The following is a 19129-nucleotide window of genomic DNA, read 5'->3' as shown; positions in this document are numbered from 1 at the left end:
TATGATAGAATCTACCTATTTAATCGAGATTTCATCCTACCATGATACTTATTCATAGATATGCCTAAACGGCCATATTTTCACCTTGACTCCGCAATAAATTCTAAGACGAGGGTCATATAAAAATCATGCTGGAATAGATAACACCACCCCCAAACAATTTGGGAAGGTGGGATCAATATTAAACAACCACACACAATGAAAATAACCGCATTATATTAAAATTTTCATTCGAAGTACATTTCACTACAAAATTCAAATTACGAAAATAAAACTTACATTAAAATAAATAACAATAATGAAACTACAAATAAAAATAGAAACATCAAACGATACTATCCCTAACCATTCCGCATCGGTAGCGGAGGCACACGCCGGAGATGGCTCCCCGAGCTCCCGATGGGCCGACAACATTCGCCTTTTCGCGACGGCGCCGTGCCTCGATGGTGTGTCCTCGGAAGGAGAATCCCCGAGGAGGTGGGAATCGTGCAAGCATGTCGGCCCGGAACTGGCGCTGAGCTTCTAGGTCGGCCCTCATCTGTTCCCACCTCTCATCCTCTCTCTGGGTACGGATCTCGAAGTTATGATGGATAGTTGCCTGTCGAGTCCGGAGGTCTTCGCAGATAGTGTTGTTGAGCTTAACGATGCCACGATGAATCACACCCATGCTCGATCCATCCACCAAGACCTCTCCAAGGCATCCGCGATCAAAACAAGTCAAGTCCTCCTCATCCTCCGAGGCATTCTCATTTCCCCCATCCTCCTCGGCATTCTCATTTCCACCATCCTCCTCGTCCTCTACCCTATCCTCAGGCAACCTCCAAACTCGTTGGACACACTCCTTATAGATGCGAGGATTTCGGTGTAGGGTTATGTAAGACATATCGACGGGAGTCGCTCTCTCAACTTCAAAGATGATCTTGGTTATCAACACGGGAGAGGTGCAACGGACTTCCCTACTCCCCTAATCATGCTAAGCAAAAACTCCAAGATACAGAACTCGTACTTCTGCTCCTGGAGTATCCATAAAATGTGGAGGCAGTTCAGGCCGATGTCGCTGACCTTCTCCTTCCCCAGGGCGCCCGACCAATCCATCGAAAGCCGCGGCCACCGGGTTGGTTCGAGGGATGCTCGGCGAACACAATCGCGATCTCGCATTGTAGTTCCTTTCGGTAATCGCCACGCTCATCAATGGCTCTACCCCATTATATTGGGACTCCCGCAACGTGACATCGGATGGATTCTAGGCGGAATGCCTAGAATCTCAATAACAACCCATGAGTTACTTCCTTCCTCCTCTTCGCCACCATAACAAAAATTCTAGTCCCCTCCACCTCCTTCGTGTTGTAAAACCGTCGGACTAAGTCTTCATGGTAAAAGGCTTCGGTCGAGTACCACAAGCTATTCCAGTCTCTACTGATCATTTTGTCACCGTAAAACGGCGCGAAGTGGTCGCCAGTAAAAGCTTGCTCCGGCAAAATTCGACGTTGTTGAGCCATTTTAGTGTTTGGAATGTAGTGGGGGTTTAAATGGGATGTGGTGTTGGAATTTGAATCGACCGACTGAAGCAAACAGTGGTGGTGGCGTGGTGGTGGCGCGACAGCTTGAATTTGTAAATTTTCGTGGATTTTTGGTGATGTAAGTTGGTGGATTTGGTGGTGGTTTGGTTTTAGAGGAGATTTGAATTGGATTTTTGATGGTTGGCGTGGGTTAATTTGGTTTTTTTTTTTTTTTTTTTTTTTTTTAGGTTTGGAGCTTTGGTGGTCGTTAATGGCGATTTGGAAAGATGAACGCGACTGTTGGGGGAAAGGTAAGGACGCGAGTGCGCTGCCGGTGCGTGCGGGTTGGGCCCAAGGCCAATTCGAAATTTTTAAATTTTTCGATTTTTCGCGAAACTTCAAACTAAAATTGCCGCTTCGTTACCGGTCCGATTTTTGCGAATGAGATATGGAAATGATCAGGAGAGAATTTCCAATCCAATGATCCATAAAACACTCTATTCCGACCGTGGATGACATATAAGATAGTGGAAAACATCTCGAAGTGCGTGCATGACGCACGTTATGCGAACGACTGAACTCTAAATTCATAGATTATGTCAACCCGGATCGAAATACAATTAAACGGCCTAAGCAACTCTAATGGGACATAAAACATTCTAGGATGGAAACACGAACACCCCACCCCCAAACAAATTTTTTACAACAAAGTTTAGAAAATTTGTTTTTTAACAGTGGGTCTTTTAAAGTCAGAATCCGAGACTTCCTAGATTACTATGTTTATTATTAAATATTTTTTCTTTTTTCTTTTTTTTTTCTCTTTTTATAAGGAAAAACAATAAGCAATAAAAACATAATTCACCCCATATAGAGAAACATGAATAAAAAATCCGATAAAACATGCAAGAGTGGAAAACGTGAATTATGTTAAATATGGACTTAGGATCCGGTACTTATAGCCACACACTCCATAGGGAGGGCCCGGTTACCTTAATGGTGCATTCACCAATATCTGGAAATGAAAGGAATGCACAAATCGAAAAAAAAAAAAAAATTGAGTCATTTATAGTCAGATACTCAAGACTTTATCTAAACATATGTATGAACATGCAGTTTATCATATATCAACAACCGAAATAGTTGTGGATCATTCCATAAAAAAATATCACAGAAAACATATCTAAACACAATCAAGCACCAAGATTTCCTATGACGCAACCTAGTGAAATGAAAGCAAAATCGGATAACCCTATAACGTAACCTAGCATGCACCTTCTTTTTCATTTTTGAACGAGAGGGTGTTCTAGTGAATAAGTGTGGAAAAGTGAATGGTTGTGGAGAATATGGTGGATATGGATAAGTTGTAGAAGGAAAGCATGTAAACAATGAGGATGTGGGTTTAGCACAAAACTCATTCATGGTGTAGGTAGGGACTGTCTCAAGTCTGAAAATGAAGGTGTCAAATGGTTTGTCCTTCTGAAGTATTTGTTTACTAGGTGGATTTAAAAAGTTATGAAGCATAGGAGAAACAAAAGGATCGAGTGCAAACTCGAGATTCCTTTGAAAGGGTGGAAGGAGGGGAGTCGAGGTGGATGTTGTGCAAAGTAGTTCTTGATAAGGTGAATCATCACCTGCTCTAAGAAACTCATCGAATTCCTCATCTAGATTGGTCATATCCACGTTACTATGATAGTCCTCTATATCTTTGAGAAAGTCATCTATGTCATCCTCATCCGTAATATGTGTATCGACTAGTGTAGGGATGAAAATGTTGGAGTCTGAACTTCCAAAGGAAAGAAATTTGGGCATATGATTATCAGGGAACGTGTTGTTGAAATAATCTCGAGCAAAGCTCTCCATCATGCTAACCTCTCCATCCATAGACGAATCGGGTAAATGTGTCTTTGTTTTAAAAACATTTACTTCAACAGCAAGATGGCCAAAAGACATGGACATTGAACCATCACGGCAATTAATGAGCCGCATTGGCGGTTGCCAAGAAAAGGACGCCTTCTAAGATGATCGGACAGAGTCGTTAGCGACTTCAGATCGAGGATTACAAAATCAGCCGGATAGTAGAAATCCTGAACTTTTATCAGCACATTTTCGACCACACCCTTAGGATACTTAATAGACCGATCAGCTAATTTCAACGTCATTTTAGTGGGTTGCATCTCGCCTAGACCTATTTGTTTATACAAATAAAACGGAGTAAGTTAACACTAGCCCCCAGGTCTAATAACGCGGTCGTCGTATAGGAATCTCTTAATGTGCATTGTATGCGAGGGGCGACCATGGTCCTTGTACTTAACAATTCCATTATGTTCGGATAAAGTTGGGAATTGTTCCGCTAAAAAGCGCTTTTGGTATATTGGCCTTACGCCTAGTAGTACACAACTCCTTAAGAAACTTAGCATGGTGTGGTAGCTTTTTAATAGCTTCGAGGAAGGGAAGGTTTATAGTTAGATTCTTGAAAACGCCCCTAATCTCCTCATAATTTGTATCCCTAGTTAACATGGCTATTTTTTGGAAATGGTGGTTTCGCCTATATTTAGCAATGGTATCACCCGGATGTTTAACCGTGGCTTTCGTTTCTTAGGTTGTGTTGTAACCGGTACCTCTACAATTGGTAGGCTCTTCAGAGTTTCTATTTCGCATCTAGTAAAATAGCGGCGTAGTAGGGTTATCGGGTGGGGTAACTATAGGCATAGTTACTTTGTTATCAACCATTCTGCCAGAACGGAGAGTGGTGATGGCATTTAGCTCACCTACATTTTCATATTCATTACTAGTATTATCGGTTACCTCAAAGGCTGGGTTTGTTGTTTTAGGATTAGGTATTGCGTGACCTAGAAACACACCTTTGGGTTGGGCTTTATCTTGAGCCAACTGTTGGGTTAAATTATTAACGGATTGTAGAAGCTGTTGGTTAGATTGAGCCATGGTTTGGAAAAGTTTTTGGCTCACTTGTATGAAGGTGTCAAGACGATCCGGTTGTGTGGGTGTAGTAGTCACGGGTGGTGTGACTGGGAACTATTTCACGTGAATTATTTATGGGTGGATTTTGATAATTATTATTTACCGAACGATACCTCTATTAGCATTATAATTATTATAACTACCTTGACCTTGTGCTTGTCCTTGTCGAGGTTGCACTTGGTTGTTATAATTATTAAAATTACCCTGACCCGGCCTTGTCGTGGGTGGAGCTTGGTTAAAACCGTGGCGCTGGCCTAACATATTGATTATTGTACCACGGAGGTGTGACGGTTGGTTATTTCTTCAACCGGTTGGGATTTTGTCTCCAAAGGGCGTTAGGTTCACTATTAATGGAACAAGCCCGTTCATAGGCTATAGGATAGTAGGAAGTCGATGCTTAGGGCTCCAAATGAAAACTACATGGATTTGAATTTACATTCATGACGGGGATAGGCTTTTGTTGAACGTAAAATGGCCTCTACCTTTTTAGTGAGTGATTCGATTAGAGTTTTAAGCTCGGGATCGTGTTTTAATTTCAAACATACCGGCGCCTTAATCAGTATTTGATGAACTAGCGAGCGGTGGATATCGCCACTACCCCCGGTTGTTATTTCGCTTTAGTTTGATCCTCTAAAAATTTATAAGCCTCCGAGGCTCCTTTGCTTAAGAAACTACCCCCATTCATTATGTCTAGGACTTCTTTATGGTGGTGTAGAAGTCCTTTGAAAAGGCACGAACTAACGTGTCTTTCGCTAAGTTATGATGTGGACACTCTATAAGGAGAGATCGGTGAAACGATTCCAAGCCTCTCGAAAATGATTCATGGGGATTTTGTCGAAAAGAAATGAATCTTGGAAAGCATCTCATCCGTTTTTAGGGGTGGGTAAAATGTTCCATAAACAGGTGAACAAGTTTAGCCCACGAGTCCACGTAATTAGGCGCTTGGGCGCTTAACCAAGACGCCTTATCGGCTAAGGTGAAAGGGAATACCCTTTGTTTAATTTGTTCCGCACCAACCGTAGGATGGTGGAATGTTGTTAGGACTTGTTCAATCCTACGATAAGCCGATAAGGTTTTTCATGGTCTAATCCATGAAAAATGGGTAACAAATTAAAAATATTTGGGGATTCGAAATCCCCCAATCGGTCCGCTAGAACGATGCAAGATTTGGGGCTATCGCCAAGGCTTTGTAGAAGTCGAAAGAGGAGTCTCTTCGCCTTCGTGCATTATATCGGTTGTGTGTGTGAAATAGTAGCTAGAGGTGTAGTGGGTGGTATACTAGATAGACTTGTTTGTGCGACGTTGTTGTGTAATTACGCTCGGTGTTTTGTTCGGCCGCACCTTAATCTCATACAAGGCTAAGACCAAACTTAGCTAAACACGCCAACACTCCAAACAATTCGATATACTAGTATAAACCTCTAACGAGAGATCACGAGGTGTGGAAGAAAGGAATACCTGATTAAGGCCCTCCTTGCTTCGCTTTATGAATAACGCCTTGTTTACGCTGTGTTCGGTGTATATAACAAGTTAGAACACTGAAAAACTTGAAAAATCAAAGTTCGAATCAAAACTGTAGAAATCCGGAAAAATCTAGCTTAGAGCTGGTGCGCTTCGCTTAGAGGCTGATCGCGCTCCGTGTAACTTCAAGTTACAGTGATTTAGGGCGGTCGCTTCGGTGTTATAGTCTTTTGAAGCGGGTGCGCCCGTTTGAAGCGCCAATGCGCTCGTGTACTTTTTTTTATGGAACTTTTCAACGCCGAATCGGAAAACCACAGTATGAATCAAACAAGGGTGGGTGGGTGAAATGGGACTTTAAGAAAAGTACTTACACTACGAAAACAATGCGAAAGTGAAACTAAGACGGCAGCGGCACCATTTGATAAACATAAAATTGATAGTTTACCTACGAAATGAACGACGAACTCAAAACGTAAGTAAACTAAAACTATCTTACGTGCCTATATTTATCAAAGTTTCTACTCTCAATCCTATAAGATATAGTGGAGTAGGAAATTCGTTCCACTCCTAGTCCTTCCGCATGCTGTGTTCTCTACGTATAAGTAAACTTAACTCTAAAGTCTAATGAGAGATTTACGAAATGGCAACTAGACTACGATGCAACTACCCACAAGATGCAACTAGTCGATTATTTAAACACTATGGGAATGCTACGTTGATTCTATGATAATGAGTTAGAGGGGGATTGATTCCACCTTAACTCGACTTAATCCTACTAACGACGAATCGTCGTTATCCGAATTGAACTGCTTCGCAAAACAATCTGGTTACTCCTAATCCCTAATTACACATGGCATTTCTACCAATTCATAACTAGCATGTGAACAATTACACCCATTCTCATGGTGAACTAATCGTTTCTAGAGTGGAAAGGAAATTACAACGACTCTACGATAATCGGAATCAAGCCTTCATCAAGGCTTCTCAGCCCCCTCTAATGGAGGTTTAGCCGAGAATCATTACGCAATCATTTCCGATTAAATTAAAACTAAACATAATATAAAGAATTGAATTTTACTAATCTAAATTAAACAATACTTAAATTCTAATTAATAACTAAGAATTGAATAACAAGTAATAAATGAAATTGGATCTAACAATTGTAAATGACAAGAATTGAAATTGACAAATAACTATTTTATTTATCAAACTAATTAAGAACAATGATTCTAAGAGTTTAATCTAAAACAAGAATTGAATATAAACTAAACTTAATTTAATTAAATAAAAACTAGATCTATAATTATCTATTGTTTTAGGTCTAACTAGCTACCATTAACAAAGAGTCAAGCTCTTGTTTTTATACTTTCAGATCCAAAAATCGTGCATGGGCTTGGAGCCATGTTTTGGGCCAGAGAATCAGGCCCAAAACCCAATTCTTCGAAATTCAAAAGGCCTCTTTAGCTGCAGTTGACTTCAACAGACTTTTCGTCTACTTCTGCTCCTCTGATTGGGTCAAGGCTTAGACCATTGGAAAGCTCTTTCCGAGCCGGTCGTTTTGACATAAGGTAGGCCCAATTCCAAGGTCTGAGTCCAAAGATACGGCCTTTGGAAATTCTGCTGACTTTGTGTGCTATTTCTGCCCGCGTCGACTTTTCAGCTTTTGACCAGGCTTTAGAAAGGCTTTGTTTTCTTGAATCTTAGCCTTTAATCACAGAACTCCTTAGCAACCGACCTTTGCTCTTTTATCTCGCTAAAGTGGTACATTTCTGCACATAATGGACTTTGAAGCCTGAAATGCATAAAAACACGTAATCAGTACTAACTCTTAATTATTACTCACATAATTGGTCTAAAAGTATGATGGTTAAGGGGTTAAAACTACAGTTTTGGGCTCTTATCACCAATGGAGATAGAACTGTGTGCAGAGCCATATGTAATAAGTTAAAATGGGAAATGCAAGGTCACATGTTCGAAGACAATATAAGACTTTTACCATTAGGAGGCTGTGATATGGTGCTTGGCGGGGATTGGCTTAAGCAATGTGGTGATGTTTTAATTAACCTTCAGAAATTGCAACTGTCATTCAAAAAAGGGGGGGAAAAGATAACTCTAAAAGGGGGAGAAGAGGTCACTTTTGTGAAAATGATTTCTGTTAAGGCCTTAACCAAGTTTTTGAGGAAGAATACACATGCCTTAGTAGGACAAATCTTTTCAATCACGGCTACAGAACTTCAGCTAGACAGCCCAGAATCAGTCACTTCACTGTTACACGAATTCGCTGATGTTTTTAAGGAACCCAAAAGCTTACCACCCTCCAGAAACTTAGACCATCATATCCCTCTTAAGCCAAATGCAGAACCCACCAACCAAAGACCCTATAAACACCCATATATTCAAAAGGCTGTGTTGGAAACACTCATGAAGGAAATGTTACACTCAGGCCTCATCCAACCCAGTCATAGTCCGTTTGCTTCTCCAGTTCTACTCATTAAAAAGAAAGATGGCTCATGGCGATTTTGTGTCGACTACAGAAAACTCAACAAGATGACCATCAAGGACAAATTTCCTATGCTAATTATTGATGAACTTCTCGATGAGTTACATGGGGCTCGAATATTTTCCAAGATTGATCTCAGGTCCGGATACCATCAGATAAGGGTACATGATGCTGACATATACAAGACTGCCTTCCGAACTCACCAAGGCCACTATGAGTTTAAGGTAATGCCGTTTGGACTTACTAATGCCCCTGTGACATTTCAAGCTTTAATGAATGGCATCTTCAACCCTTACCTCAGGAAATTTGTGTTAGTCTTCTTCGATGACATTCTCGTGTACAGCACTTCACTTGAAGAACACCTTATACACTTAAGACAGGTGTTGGACATTCTTAGAACACACACCCTATATGCCAAGCTCTCCAAATGCTCCTTTGCTCAGCCTCAATTAGAATATCTAGGCCACCTCATTACACCAACGGGAGTTGCTGCTGATCCTTCTAAGATTGAGGCCATGGTCAATTGGCCTAAACCAAAAACAATTAAAGGTCTACGAGGTTTTTTGGGACTTACTGGCTATTACAAGAGATATGTTCAAGGTTATGGAAATATTAGCAAACCTCTCATTGAAATGTTGAAGAAGAACAACTTCAAATGGTCCAAAGTGGCAGAAGATGCATTTATGCAACTTAAAATGGCTATGACCACCACTCCAGTTCTTGCCTTACCTGATTTCACAAGGCCATTTGTTATAGAAACTGATGCTTGCGCAAGGGGAGTTGGGGCAGTACTTATACAAGAAGGCAAACCTATTGCTTTTTTCAGCAAAGCATTAAGTCCTAAAGCCCTGGGCTTCTCCACTTATGAGAAAGAGTTGTTGGCCATTGTCATGGCCGTAACCCGATGGAGAGCTTACCTAACAGGACATCACTTCATCATTCACACAGATCAACATAGCATCAAATTTTTCATGGAGCAGAAGAGAACTACTCTACTACAACAAAGATGGCTCACAAAGCTCCTAGGATTCGATTATGAAATAAAATACAAAAGAGGAAAGGAAAATTTTGCTGCTGATGCTCTCTCTCGAGTAATGGAGGAACAAGGGTCATGCCATATAATATCTACAGTGCAGCCACAGTGGATGAAAGAAGTAATTCTCAGTTATGAACAAGACCAAGTCATACAACAACTCATTTCATAGTTGTTAGTGACACCAGATAGCATTAAAAACTATTCATATGTGGCTGGGATGGTGCGATATAAAGGCAGGTTATATATTGGCAACAACAAGGACTTGAGGAAGCGACTATTAGCTACGGTGCACTCTTCTTCTGTTGGAGGTTACTCAGGTATTCAAGATAGTTACCTCAGAGCAAAATCACATTTCTATTGGCCTGGCATGAAGAAGGAGGTCTTAGGCACTATTAGTACATGTGATGTTTGTCAAAGATGCAAGGGAGAACACATTTTTCCAGCTGGCATGGTTTACTGCAACCACTACCTGTACCACATCATGCCTGGCAACACATCAGCATGGACTTCATAGAAGGACTACCCAAAGCTGAAGGTAAAGAACCCAATATAGTCACTTCATTAGCCTTAGTCACCCATACACAGCTACTACAGTTGTCAAGGTCTTCATGGACAACATATACAAGTTGCATGGCCTTCCCCAATCCATTACATCAGACTGAGACAAAATCTTTATCAGCTATTTCTGGCAGAATCTCTTCAAAGCACTTGGAACTGAACTCCACCTAAGCACCTCTTATCATCCCCAAACAGATGGACAAACGGAGAGAACTAATGTTTGCCTCGAGACCTACTTGAGATGCATGACAGGACACAAACCTCAGAGTTGGGTCAAGTGGTTGCCACTTGCTGAGTGGTGGTTTAATACTAACTACCACACCAGCCTTAAAATGGCTCCATTTACTGCCTTGTATGGCTACTCTCCACCCCATTTGGCTATCCCAGCTAATGTCACTCATTCCATAGCAGCAGTGGATGATTATTTGAAAGAAAGACAGGCCATGGTTGAAGTGATTAAAGATGATCTGTACAAGGCCCAAGAGCGGATGAAATTCTATGCCGACAAGAAAAGAACAGAGAGGTCATTTGTCGTTGGTGATTGGGTATACTTGAAGCTCCAACCATACCGACAAACATCCGTAGCTCTCCGCAAAAACTTGAAGTTATCCGCCAAGTTCTATGGTCCTTTTCAAGTCCTAGCTCGAATTGGGGTGGTCGCATACAAGTTACAACTACCAATCGGCTCCAAAATCCATCCAGTGTTCCATGTTTCACAGCTGAAACCGAAGTTAGGGATTACAATAACACCAGTACCTCAACTACCATTGGTGGACCAAGAAGGCCAGTTTTTAGTGGAACCAGTAGCTATTCTGGCAAGAAGAATTGTCCCTCGGAACAACAAAGCAGTGACACAGGTGCTTGTTCAATGGTCTAACACAGTACCTGAAGACTCTACATGGGAAGACTGGTCGAGCATTACTGCTCATTACCCTCATTTCAATCTTTGAGGACAAGGATTTTAAAGGGGAAGGCATTGTCATGTCCTATTAGGACAGACTTGGAGATCTCTTTAGTTTATAGGTACTTTAGTATTTTACTTATATTAGGTATGGAGTGGCCAAGAGTTGTTAGTAAGAGCCACGTGTAGGTAGTATAGAGCACCATAAGGATCTGATGTAGAAAAACTGGTATAAAAGCAAACAGAGAGATAGAAAATATAAGAAGAAAAATATCAAAAAAGAAAAGAGGCTATGTATTATGTTAATCAGAGAGATTGTCTGATTAAGGTAGTCTATTTGGATTAGGTTTCTATTGTTGCAGTACTAGGCTCGAATATTGGGTTCGAAAATATTTGGAAAAATATCAAGGTCGATCCGATCCGATCCGAAGTCACCACTACACCAATGGTAGTCTGTTTTGGTTGACTAGAAAATATGAAATCACGAATAAGATTGTGGTGTCCATATGCGCCCGTTATTTGATTCTAGTTGCAGACAAAGACAGCTAAATGCATAGCCTCAAATTCAACGGATGCCACCTGATTATGAGTGCATTTATTTGTCAACTTTTGAGGATAAGTCCATGTTGACAACTCCAACGTTCCAGTTCTCTTGTCTTCCATATAAATAGCAAACACTGTTCTCAGTCTCTCATTACAAACACACCATATACTCTGTTTGACATTTTTTAGATGAAAGAGAGAAGTGTAAACATGTCTACTGAAGAAGTTTTTATTGGGTCTCTTGATCAAGGTACAACTAGTACACGATTTATAATCTATGATCGACTGGCTAAGGCTATTGCGACTTACCAAGTTGAGTTCACTCAAATTTATCCAGAGGCAGGGTAAGCTTAGTTTAACATAACATCAGAACTTATTTATTTCTTTTTTTTTTTTTATTTGTTGTTTCTTGTTTGATCAGATGGGTAGAACATGATCCAATGGAGATATTGGAGAGTGTAAGAGTGTGCATGGAGAGAGCAGTTGAGAAGGCAACTGGAGATGGGTATAAGGTGGCTAAAGGGATTAAAGCTATTGGTCTAACTAACCAAAGAGAGACCACTGTTGTTTGGAGTAAATCTACTGGTTCTCCTCTCTACAATGCCATTGTTTGGATGGATGGTAGAACTACTTCTGTCTGCAGGTCTCATTTTCTTTCTGTACTTTTTTTGTTTATGAATTTAAGATTAGATCAGAATTTGAACTTTTCTTATTTACAGAAATTACAGATTTAAGATGACCATAGACAAATTGGTTTCATTGTATGAATTGATGCTTTGATGCCTTGAATTGCTTATGCTTAAATGATTGTTTATAATTAACACAACCCATTACTTGGAGTTTCATATTAGGAGTTGGGTTTTGTTATTTGGTAATTTGGAGAAGGAAAACCCCATTGCATATCTAATAAGCTCATTTAAGATGTGGGTTTTTGTTATATTTTGATTAGTTGAGAAGTTATAATCCTTGACTTGGTTTTCTTAATGTGTTGTAGGAGATTAGAGAGTGAATTACCAGGTGGGAGAACCCATTTTGTGGAGACTTGCGGTCTACCAATTAGTACCTACTTCAGTGCACTCAAGCTTCTCTGGTTGTTAGAAAAAGTGGCAGAAGTCAAGTCAGCAGTAGAAACAGGGGATGCTTTGTTTGGAACCATTGACACTTGGTTGATTTGGAATCTTACTGGAGGTTGTGATGGTGGGTTACATGTAACTGATGTTTCCAATGCCTCTCGGACAATGCTCATGAATCTCAAGACCTTGGATTGGGATTTACCGACTTTACAGACTCTAGGAATTCCTATTGAGATTCTGCCTAAGATCGTTAGTAATTCAGAAATCATCGGTAAAGTCACGAGTAACTGGCCACTTGTTGATATCCCAATTGCAGGATGTCTTGGTGATCAACATGCTGCAATGGTGGGGCAGGCATGTAAAAAAGGAGAAGCAAAGAGCACATACGGCACTGGCGCATTTATATTGCTAAACACTGGTGAAGAGGTGATCAACTCGTCGCATGGTCTACTGAGCACACTTGCTTACAAGCTTGGACCAAATGCTCCAACTAATTATGCTTTGGAAGGTTCTATAGCTATTGCTGGAGCTGCAGTTCAGTGGCTTAGGGACAGCCTTGGCATAATTAAGACTGCTGCTGATGTTGAAGGGTTAGCTAAGAAAGTAGACAATACAGGTGGATTGTATTTTGTTCCAGCTTTCAGTGGACTGTTGTCACCGTGGTGGCGTGATGACGCGCGTGGGTCGTTAATGGGAATTTCTAGGTTCACCAACAATTCACACATAGCCAAGGTCTGTGCTTGAGAGTATATGTTTTCAGGTGAATGATGTGTTGAAGTCAATGCACAAGGATGCAGGGGAGAAAGGAGAAGTCAAAAATGAGAAGGGAGAGTTCTTGCTTAGAGTGGATGGTGGAGCAACTGTTAACAACCTTTTGATGCAGATTCAGGTTTGAGTTCTTTATACAAGTGATTTTTTCAATTTAGTAGCAGCTTTTCATAGTTTTGAACTTGTTAGTGTTTACTAGCACACCATCTTACAACTTATAAGCAATTTGCTAGAACGAGCACAAACAAATCTCTTACTGTTTTAGATTATAGTATTTTTATACATCCTATACTAGTCTTGTTCAGTGTTTTATGAATTACATCTGCGGGATTATTGAACTCAAGTGCCTATTTCGTTTGTTAAGTTTCTCAATGCTGTTGCTCATGTGCAGATCAGTAGCTTAATGTTGATCATAAATTGATTCCATTTTACATTCCTCTTACAGGCAGATTTGTTGGGAAGTCCTGTCGTGAGACCAGCCGACATTGAAACAACAGCCCTTGGTGCAGCTTATGCTGCTGGACTGGCTGTTGGAGTCTGGACAGAAAAGGATATTTTCTCCAGCGAAGGGAAGCTGAAGGGAGACACCACTTTCCTACCCAAATTAGATGATGTAAAGAGGAAGAATAGAGTGGAGTCTTGGTGCAAGGTTGTTCCAAGGACATTTGGTTTGGCCGATCTTTCCCTTTGACTGTTGTCCACCCACTTTCTGTGTGCTGTCTTTTACATATTTTCCCATTCTAAACCGTGCAACGCCATATAATAAAAAGGTTGGTGCTTCTGTAGATTTTATGCTCTCGTCTCTCTTATTAGATGTCAACTATACTTTTTGTGTTATTCAGTTTTGTTAAAAGAATGAACTGCTGATTGCATATGAAGAATGTTTCTTTCATAATTCCTCAAATCTGTAAATCATTTCTTGGATGATACAGTAGCATTCAAGGTGTAGACTGTTTTGTGGTAATTGAGAGAGAAATGAATTGGATAGGGGTTAACAAAGAGCCTACTCAAAAAAAATCCTCTGTAAGTGCAACTCTTCTGATCATTCATCGACGCGTCATTTATTTTGATCCTTCCATGTGCCTTCAAACTCGTCGATCAGGTTACCTTCACATAAACGTAGTAAGTAACATGTTAGTAATACCACAGGCATGCAACAAGTTCAATTCTCGGACGGGACTCGTTAAGAAAGCTCCATTTATATATGCTTGCGAGCTCTACGTATAATAAGCGCCATGAAATCTAATTTTTGTCCTTTACTTGACAAGCTTTCACTTTCTGCAATGCCCCGAAGCCTACCTCCAAATTTACAGTTCGTAGAATTGAATCCCCTGTGGCATATCTTAGCAAAACCCCTGTGCGCAATTGTTTTAGGAGTGGAAGCGGCTATGGTGAGAGGTTGGTTAAAGATTTGGGTGGAATCTGATTCTTTGGCAGCAGTGGCATTTTTCAGACATCATTTGGGAGCTACAGGCAAGATGGAAAGAATGTCAGCAGAAGCTTCAGTCCAGTGCCGGCTTGTCTTTTATGGAAAAAAATCAACCGCCTAAGGCCTCACTTTGAAAAAGGCCTCGTAAATTGCCTGATTTGTTGGGAAATCCCAAAGTTTACCTTAAAAATAGATTTTAATTTCGATTATATCATAAAACCCAAAATAAATTTCTAAAACTAAGACTCTAAACATGTAAATCCCTTCCTTAAAAATAGGCCTCCACACAGAATACGTGGGAAAGCAAACTTCCGAAAATAGGCCTCAATTCTTAGTTTCTTACAACTTATATACTAATTTTTTTTATTAAATTTTTGAGAAAAAAGGCCTCCATATATGAAATCCGCCTTATGCCACACTTTGGGTTGAGCCGGCCCTGGTTACAAGCAAGGAAAAAGTTCAATTTGGTGCTTTTTCTTGTCTTCATGGTTGGTTTGATGGCCACACAACTTTTTACGGTGCCTCTCAAAATCCCACGACCCTTGGTACGTACATTTCTTTCTTTCAGTGAGTTACATTTTAATTTGGTAGCGTACATGTTTCGAAAGGATAACTAGCTTGGAACTATTTTTCTTCAACTACAGGGGGTGCTTGTGGCTATGAAAACACATTTCAAGCTGGATTTGGCACAAATACAACAACATTAAGTAATGCACTCTTCAGAGGTGGTGAGGCCTGTGGTGCATGCTGTGAGCTCAGGTGTAGTGCAAGGCTTGACCCCAAATGGTGTCTCCGACGTGGGGTTGTGACTATCACAGCCACCAACTTTTGTCCACCAAACAACAATGGTGGATGGTGTAATTCCCCTCGTCAACATTTTGATATGTCCATACCTACTTTCTTTCACATTGCTCGCCAAGGCAATGAAGGCATTATTCCTGTTCTCTATAGAAGGTATTAGACTATCATAACATGCAGCAATATTACAAATTTGTAGTTCTATGTTCTTGATAAAAAATTACAGCATATTCATCACAAGGCCTAGTATTAGGCGATTCCTTTAATCTATACATCCCTAGCTCCTCAACTAATTCAACGGGATGCTACCTATCTATATCACATGATATAATCAGTTTAATCTACCTACTGGGCATTTGACATATCAGTTTCGATTGCAATTATTGGTATTTGCAGGGTGCCATGCAAAAGAAGGGGTGGAGTAAGATTCACATTGAAGGGGCAATCAAATTTCAACATGGTAATGATAACAAATATAGGCGGTAGTGGTGACGTGAAGGCAATGGGTACCCATGCATAGAAACTGGGGAGCAAACTGGCAAAGTAGCATTGATGCTAGAAACCAGAAGTTGTCTTTCAGACTTACCTTAGTTAATGGAAAAACGCTAGTTTTTCCCAATGTCGTCCCTTCGACATGGATGTTTGGACAAACATTTGCTTCCCAACATCAGTTCACTTACTAGGAAGGAAGAACAATAGGATGATTAAAATGAAGAATCATTATTTCATTCTTTTAGTCTTTTACTTACTTGACTGTAAAGAGTTCATTTACAGATTGTGATCTCACGCATACATGTAGTCTCAGCATCAATTCTTTGTTCATTATTTTAATTTATTCAATTGTTCCAGTAGCTTAAGAAAACAGAGAAATTTTTATGTAATTTTAATTAGTGATCAAATAAAGTCAGGAGGATCTCTTTTGTGTTTTTACACTACCATACGCCAAACAATTTTGCCTTAGTTAATGCTTGGAAAGATTGTTAATTTTTTTAAGCAAAAGAAATAATTTTCTGTGCATCCAGTTACTTGAGATATCATTGAGAAATGAAGCACCAAGATGTGCAAAACTAGAGATAAAATTAGATAGGAAGGGCGGGAACTATTTTCCCAACAAAAGGCATAACCGCATAAGGTGTTACTAGAAAGAAATGGCTTCAAAGTTTAAGTAGAACGAACTACAAAAGAAAATGTTCTTCTGATCCAAAAAAGGATCCATGTTCATCTCTATTCTTCCAAAATCGTCGTAGTAATTTCAAGAATTAATCATGTTTTGTTGTTCCATGACTTCCATCTATTTTGGTATATATGATTCCACATCTCAGAGACTTGAGTACAAGACCAACTTAGTGATAGAAAGCAAGGCACTGATGGCATTATTTGAGATATACTCGGCGAAAAGAAACAGATTGCATTTGAGATATGGACAATATCAACCTACGACAATAACATCATCATCATATATAGTAGAGTAGAGCCACAGTGAAAAAACCATGGTAAATCATTGCAGAAAGTAAGAGCTTTCCTGAGTTTTTCCAATTTGAACTACATTTTCTCTTTCACTGACGACAATGAAAATCTCAAAAACTGAAACCATACACAGTGGCCTAACACATGGAAATAATTAACACTTCTTCACTTCAGGTTTCATACTGGTGGTCAGCGGTTCATATGGTCAGAACCATCACTTGAGCATTCACTTGAGAGAAAGAGAGTACCAGGAGGGAGGGAGACAGTCACGGTAAGTTTGGACTTTGGAGAGAGAAGGATCGAGTCATGAGAAAACCCTCCGTGAGTATATTTCGTATTTGGGATATTTTAAGTTGAGTCCGCTTAAGAGCGGGGCTATAGCCCCACTCACAAACGGACATCCATAAAACGGACTTAACTAAAAAGTGAAATTTCACGAAATATATTCACGAAGGGTTTTAGAAAACCCAACCTAAATCATATTCCCTCTCTCCTATTCTCTCTCCCATATCTTCATTCGTAACTCTCTTTCCGGCCTATTCTCTCTCAATATTACCGCGACTCTCTCCCTCATGGTACTCTCTTTCTCTATCAAAGGGTTTCTCTTTTCTCTCTTTCTCATCTTATAAGTCTAAACAAAAAACGCTGCTGGCTTTACACAAGCTTTGCGAATCTAGATTACACGTAAGTTGAATGTTTTTTTTCCTAACATCAATATCCATATTATCTTTAGCACTTTGTATGTCTTTTATCATTTTATTGATTATTGTTTGCCCACTTTTTTTTTGAATAAGTTATTATTGCTCAAGTTCGTGTTAGTATGAAAGGAGTATTGTAACTGAATTATGTAAAATTCTGTTGTAATGAGGCACAATTAGAAATCACCAAAGTATACTTCCCTGTGTTGTAACTTGTAACGGATTAAGACTTTCTGTGTACAAATTAGACACCTGTAGAAACAATATAAGGAGGATATCTATGACTTATGTCTGTATGTTGAGGACGAAAGACTTGGACACACAATAAGAAAAGTTTTGAAGGAGAATGTTTAATTTTTTTCTTCTCTGATAGAAAATTTTCGTGGATTTGTTGAGTTGTATGTATAAGGAGTAAAACATTGGAGAGACAGGTGGATGGTGGATGTTCTCTTCAGGCCTTTTTATGTAATGTATAAGGAAAAGAATCTTGGAGAAACAACAATGAATAGAATTTCCTCCTTGCACCTCTGAGTGTTCTGGTCATTCTTTTGGGTCTTGCATAGACGTTGATTCCTTTCTTACCAGATTTTTCCTTTTGTATCTTCTAGGGTGGTGGACCATATTATCTGATTGGTCGAGCACTTGGTCCCCTAACAGATGATGATTCTTGTCCATCTTCTGGTAAAATATGCATTTTTAATTATTTATTTGTATGTATGTTTATTGTATTTTCAAAGCTTTGAATATTCATATGTTTTTGTTGTAGGAATGTCGCTTGATTAAAGAGAGTTCCACATAATTGGATTCTAAAGGTTGCATTTCAAAGGTTACTGCAATTTGAAGAAACAAGCTAGCTAGTGCTTAAGTTTTTATGAATTCCTACAATTGTACTAGACTATCTAGTGCTTAAGTTTTTATGAATTCCTACAATTAGTTAGCTCTAGTTAGATCAAATAGAGGTATTGTAAGCATATATAGTTGACGAGAGTTTTTTCCTATGTCAGACTTGGTATCTGGTGCTTACATTTATGGTGAACAATGACATTTCTATAGAAGTGCGAGATTTTGTTTATGAATTTCCAAACTTGTTCCAGATTCATTGGTTGTGCATGTGCATGCCATTTATCATATGGCGCTAGGTCTTTCAGGATTAATGGGTTATTGCTGGATGTATTTTGAACTTCTAACATGTTCTTCCAAACCTTAGCAGGTTATTGTTTTTGAACTTCAAACACAAGTTATGAACTTGTTTATGGGTTATTGTTATATATGAACTTCAAACTTATACTTCTTCCAAACCTTAACAGAAACTTCTAGCCATCATTACTGAAAATTGTTGCTTGTAGCGTACACATGAAGGCTCTCTTAGAGTCTTAATACCATCAACCTGCAAAAGCAAATATGCACTAATATATGTAC

The 19129-nt window shown here is 39.6% G+C and overlaps 2 protein-coding genes, 1 long non-coding RNA gene and 1 pseudogene across 4 annotated transcripts; all 4 read left to right on the top strand.

Annotated features, from left to right (window-relative positions):
- Positions 1-10365: 10365 nt before the first annotated feature.
- LOC147495563 (uncharacterized) lies at positions 10366-10983 on the top strand. The gene has a single exon (XM_086568414.1). The coding sequence runs from the start codon at positions 10366-10368 to the stop codon at positions 10981-10983; it is 618 nt and encodes a 205-aa protein (XP_086424540.1).
- A 199-nt stretch (positions 10984-11182) lies between these two features.
- LOC147495562 (glycerol kinase-like) lies at positions 11183-14105 on the top strand (annotated as a pseudogene). Its single transcript, XR_015197576.1, has 4 exons — positions 11183-11821; positions 11899-12120; positions 12472-13439; positions 13764-14105. The product of XR_015197576.1 is annotated as a glycerol kinase-like (transcript).
- Positions 14106-15147: 1042 nt separating this feature from the next.
- Positions 15148-16361, top strand: LOC147495561 (expansin-A12-like; the record flags this gene model as incomplete). Its single annotated transcript, XM_086568413.1, is given in 4 exon segments — positions 15148-15292; positions 15392-15701; positions 15942-16046; positions 16048-16361. Coding segments are annotated over 4 exon segments (741 nt in total), but the record flags the coding sequence as incomplete, so codon positions are not given.
- A 1119-nt stretch (positions 16362-17480) lies between these two features.
- On the top strand, positions 17481-18747 carry LOC147495560 (uncharacterized). Its single transcript, XR_015200425.1, has 3 exons — positions 17481-17696; positions 18319-18391; positions 18477-18747. It is a non-coding gene; the product is annotated as an uncharacterized LOC147495560 (long non-coding RNA).
- Positions 18748-19129: the final 382 nt, after the last annotated feature.

This window comes from Coptis chinensis, chromosome 6 (genome assembly GCF_015680905.1).
Source record: "Coptis chinensis isolate HL-2020 chromosome 6, ASM1568090v1, whole genome shotgun sequence".
Taxonomy (NCBI): domain Eukaryota; kingdom Viridiplantae; phylum Streptophyta; class Magnoliopsida; order Ranunculales; family Ranunculaceae; genus Coptis; species Coptis chinensis.
The sequence above is the reverse complement of the archived record's forward strand: the minus strand, read 5'-3'. Positions and strand labels throughout refer to the sequence as shown.

What these genes read in the sequence shown, in the direction of transcription:
- LOC147495563 (XM_086568414.1), top strand. Translation starts at nt 10,366, where the DNA reads ATGGCTCCATTTACTGCCTTGTATGGCTACTCTCCACCCCATTTGGCT.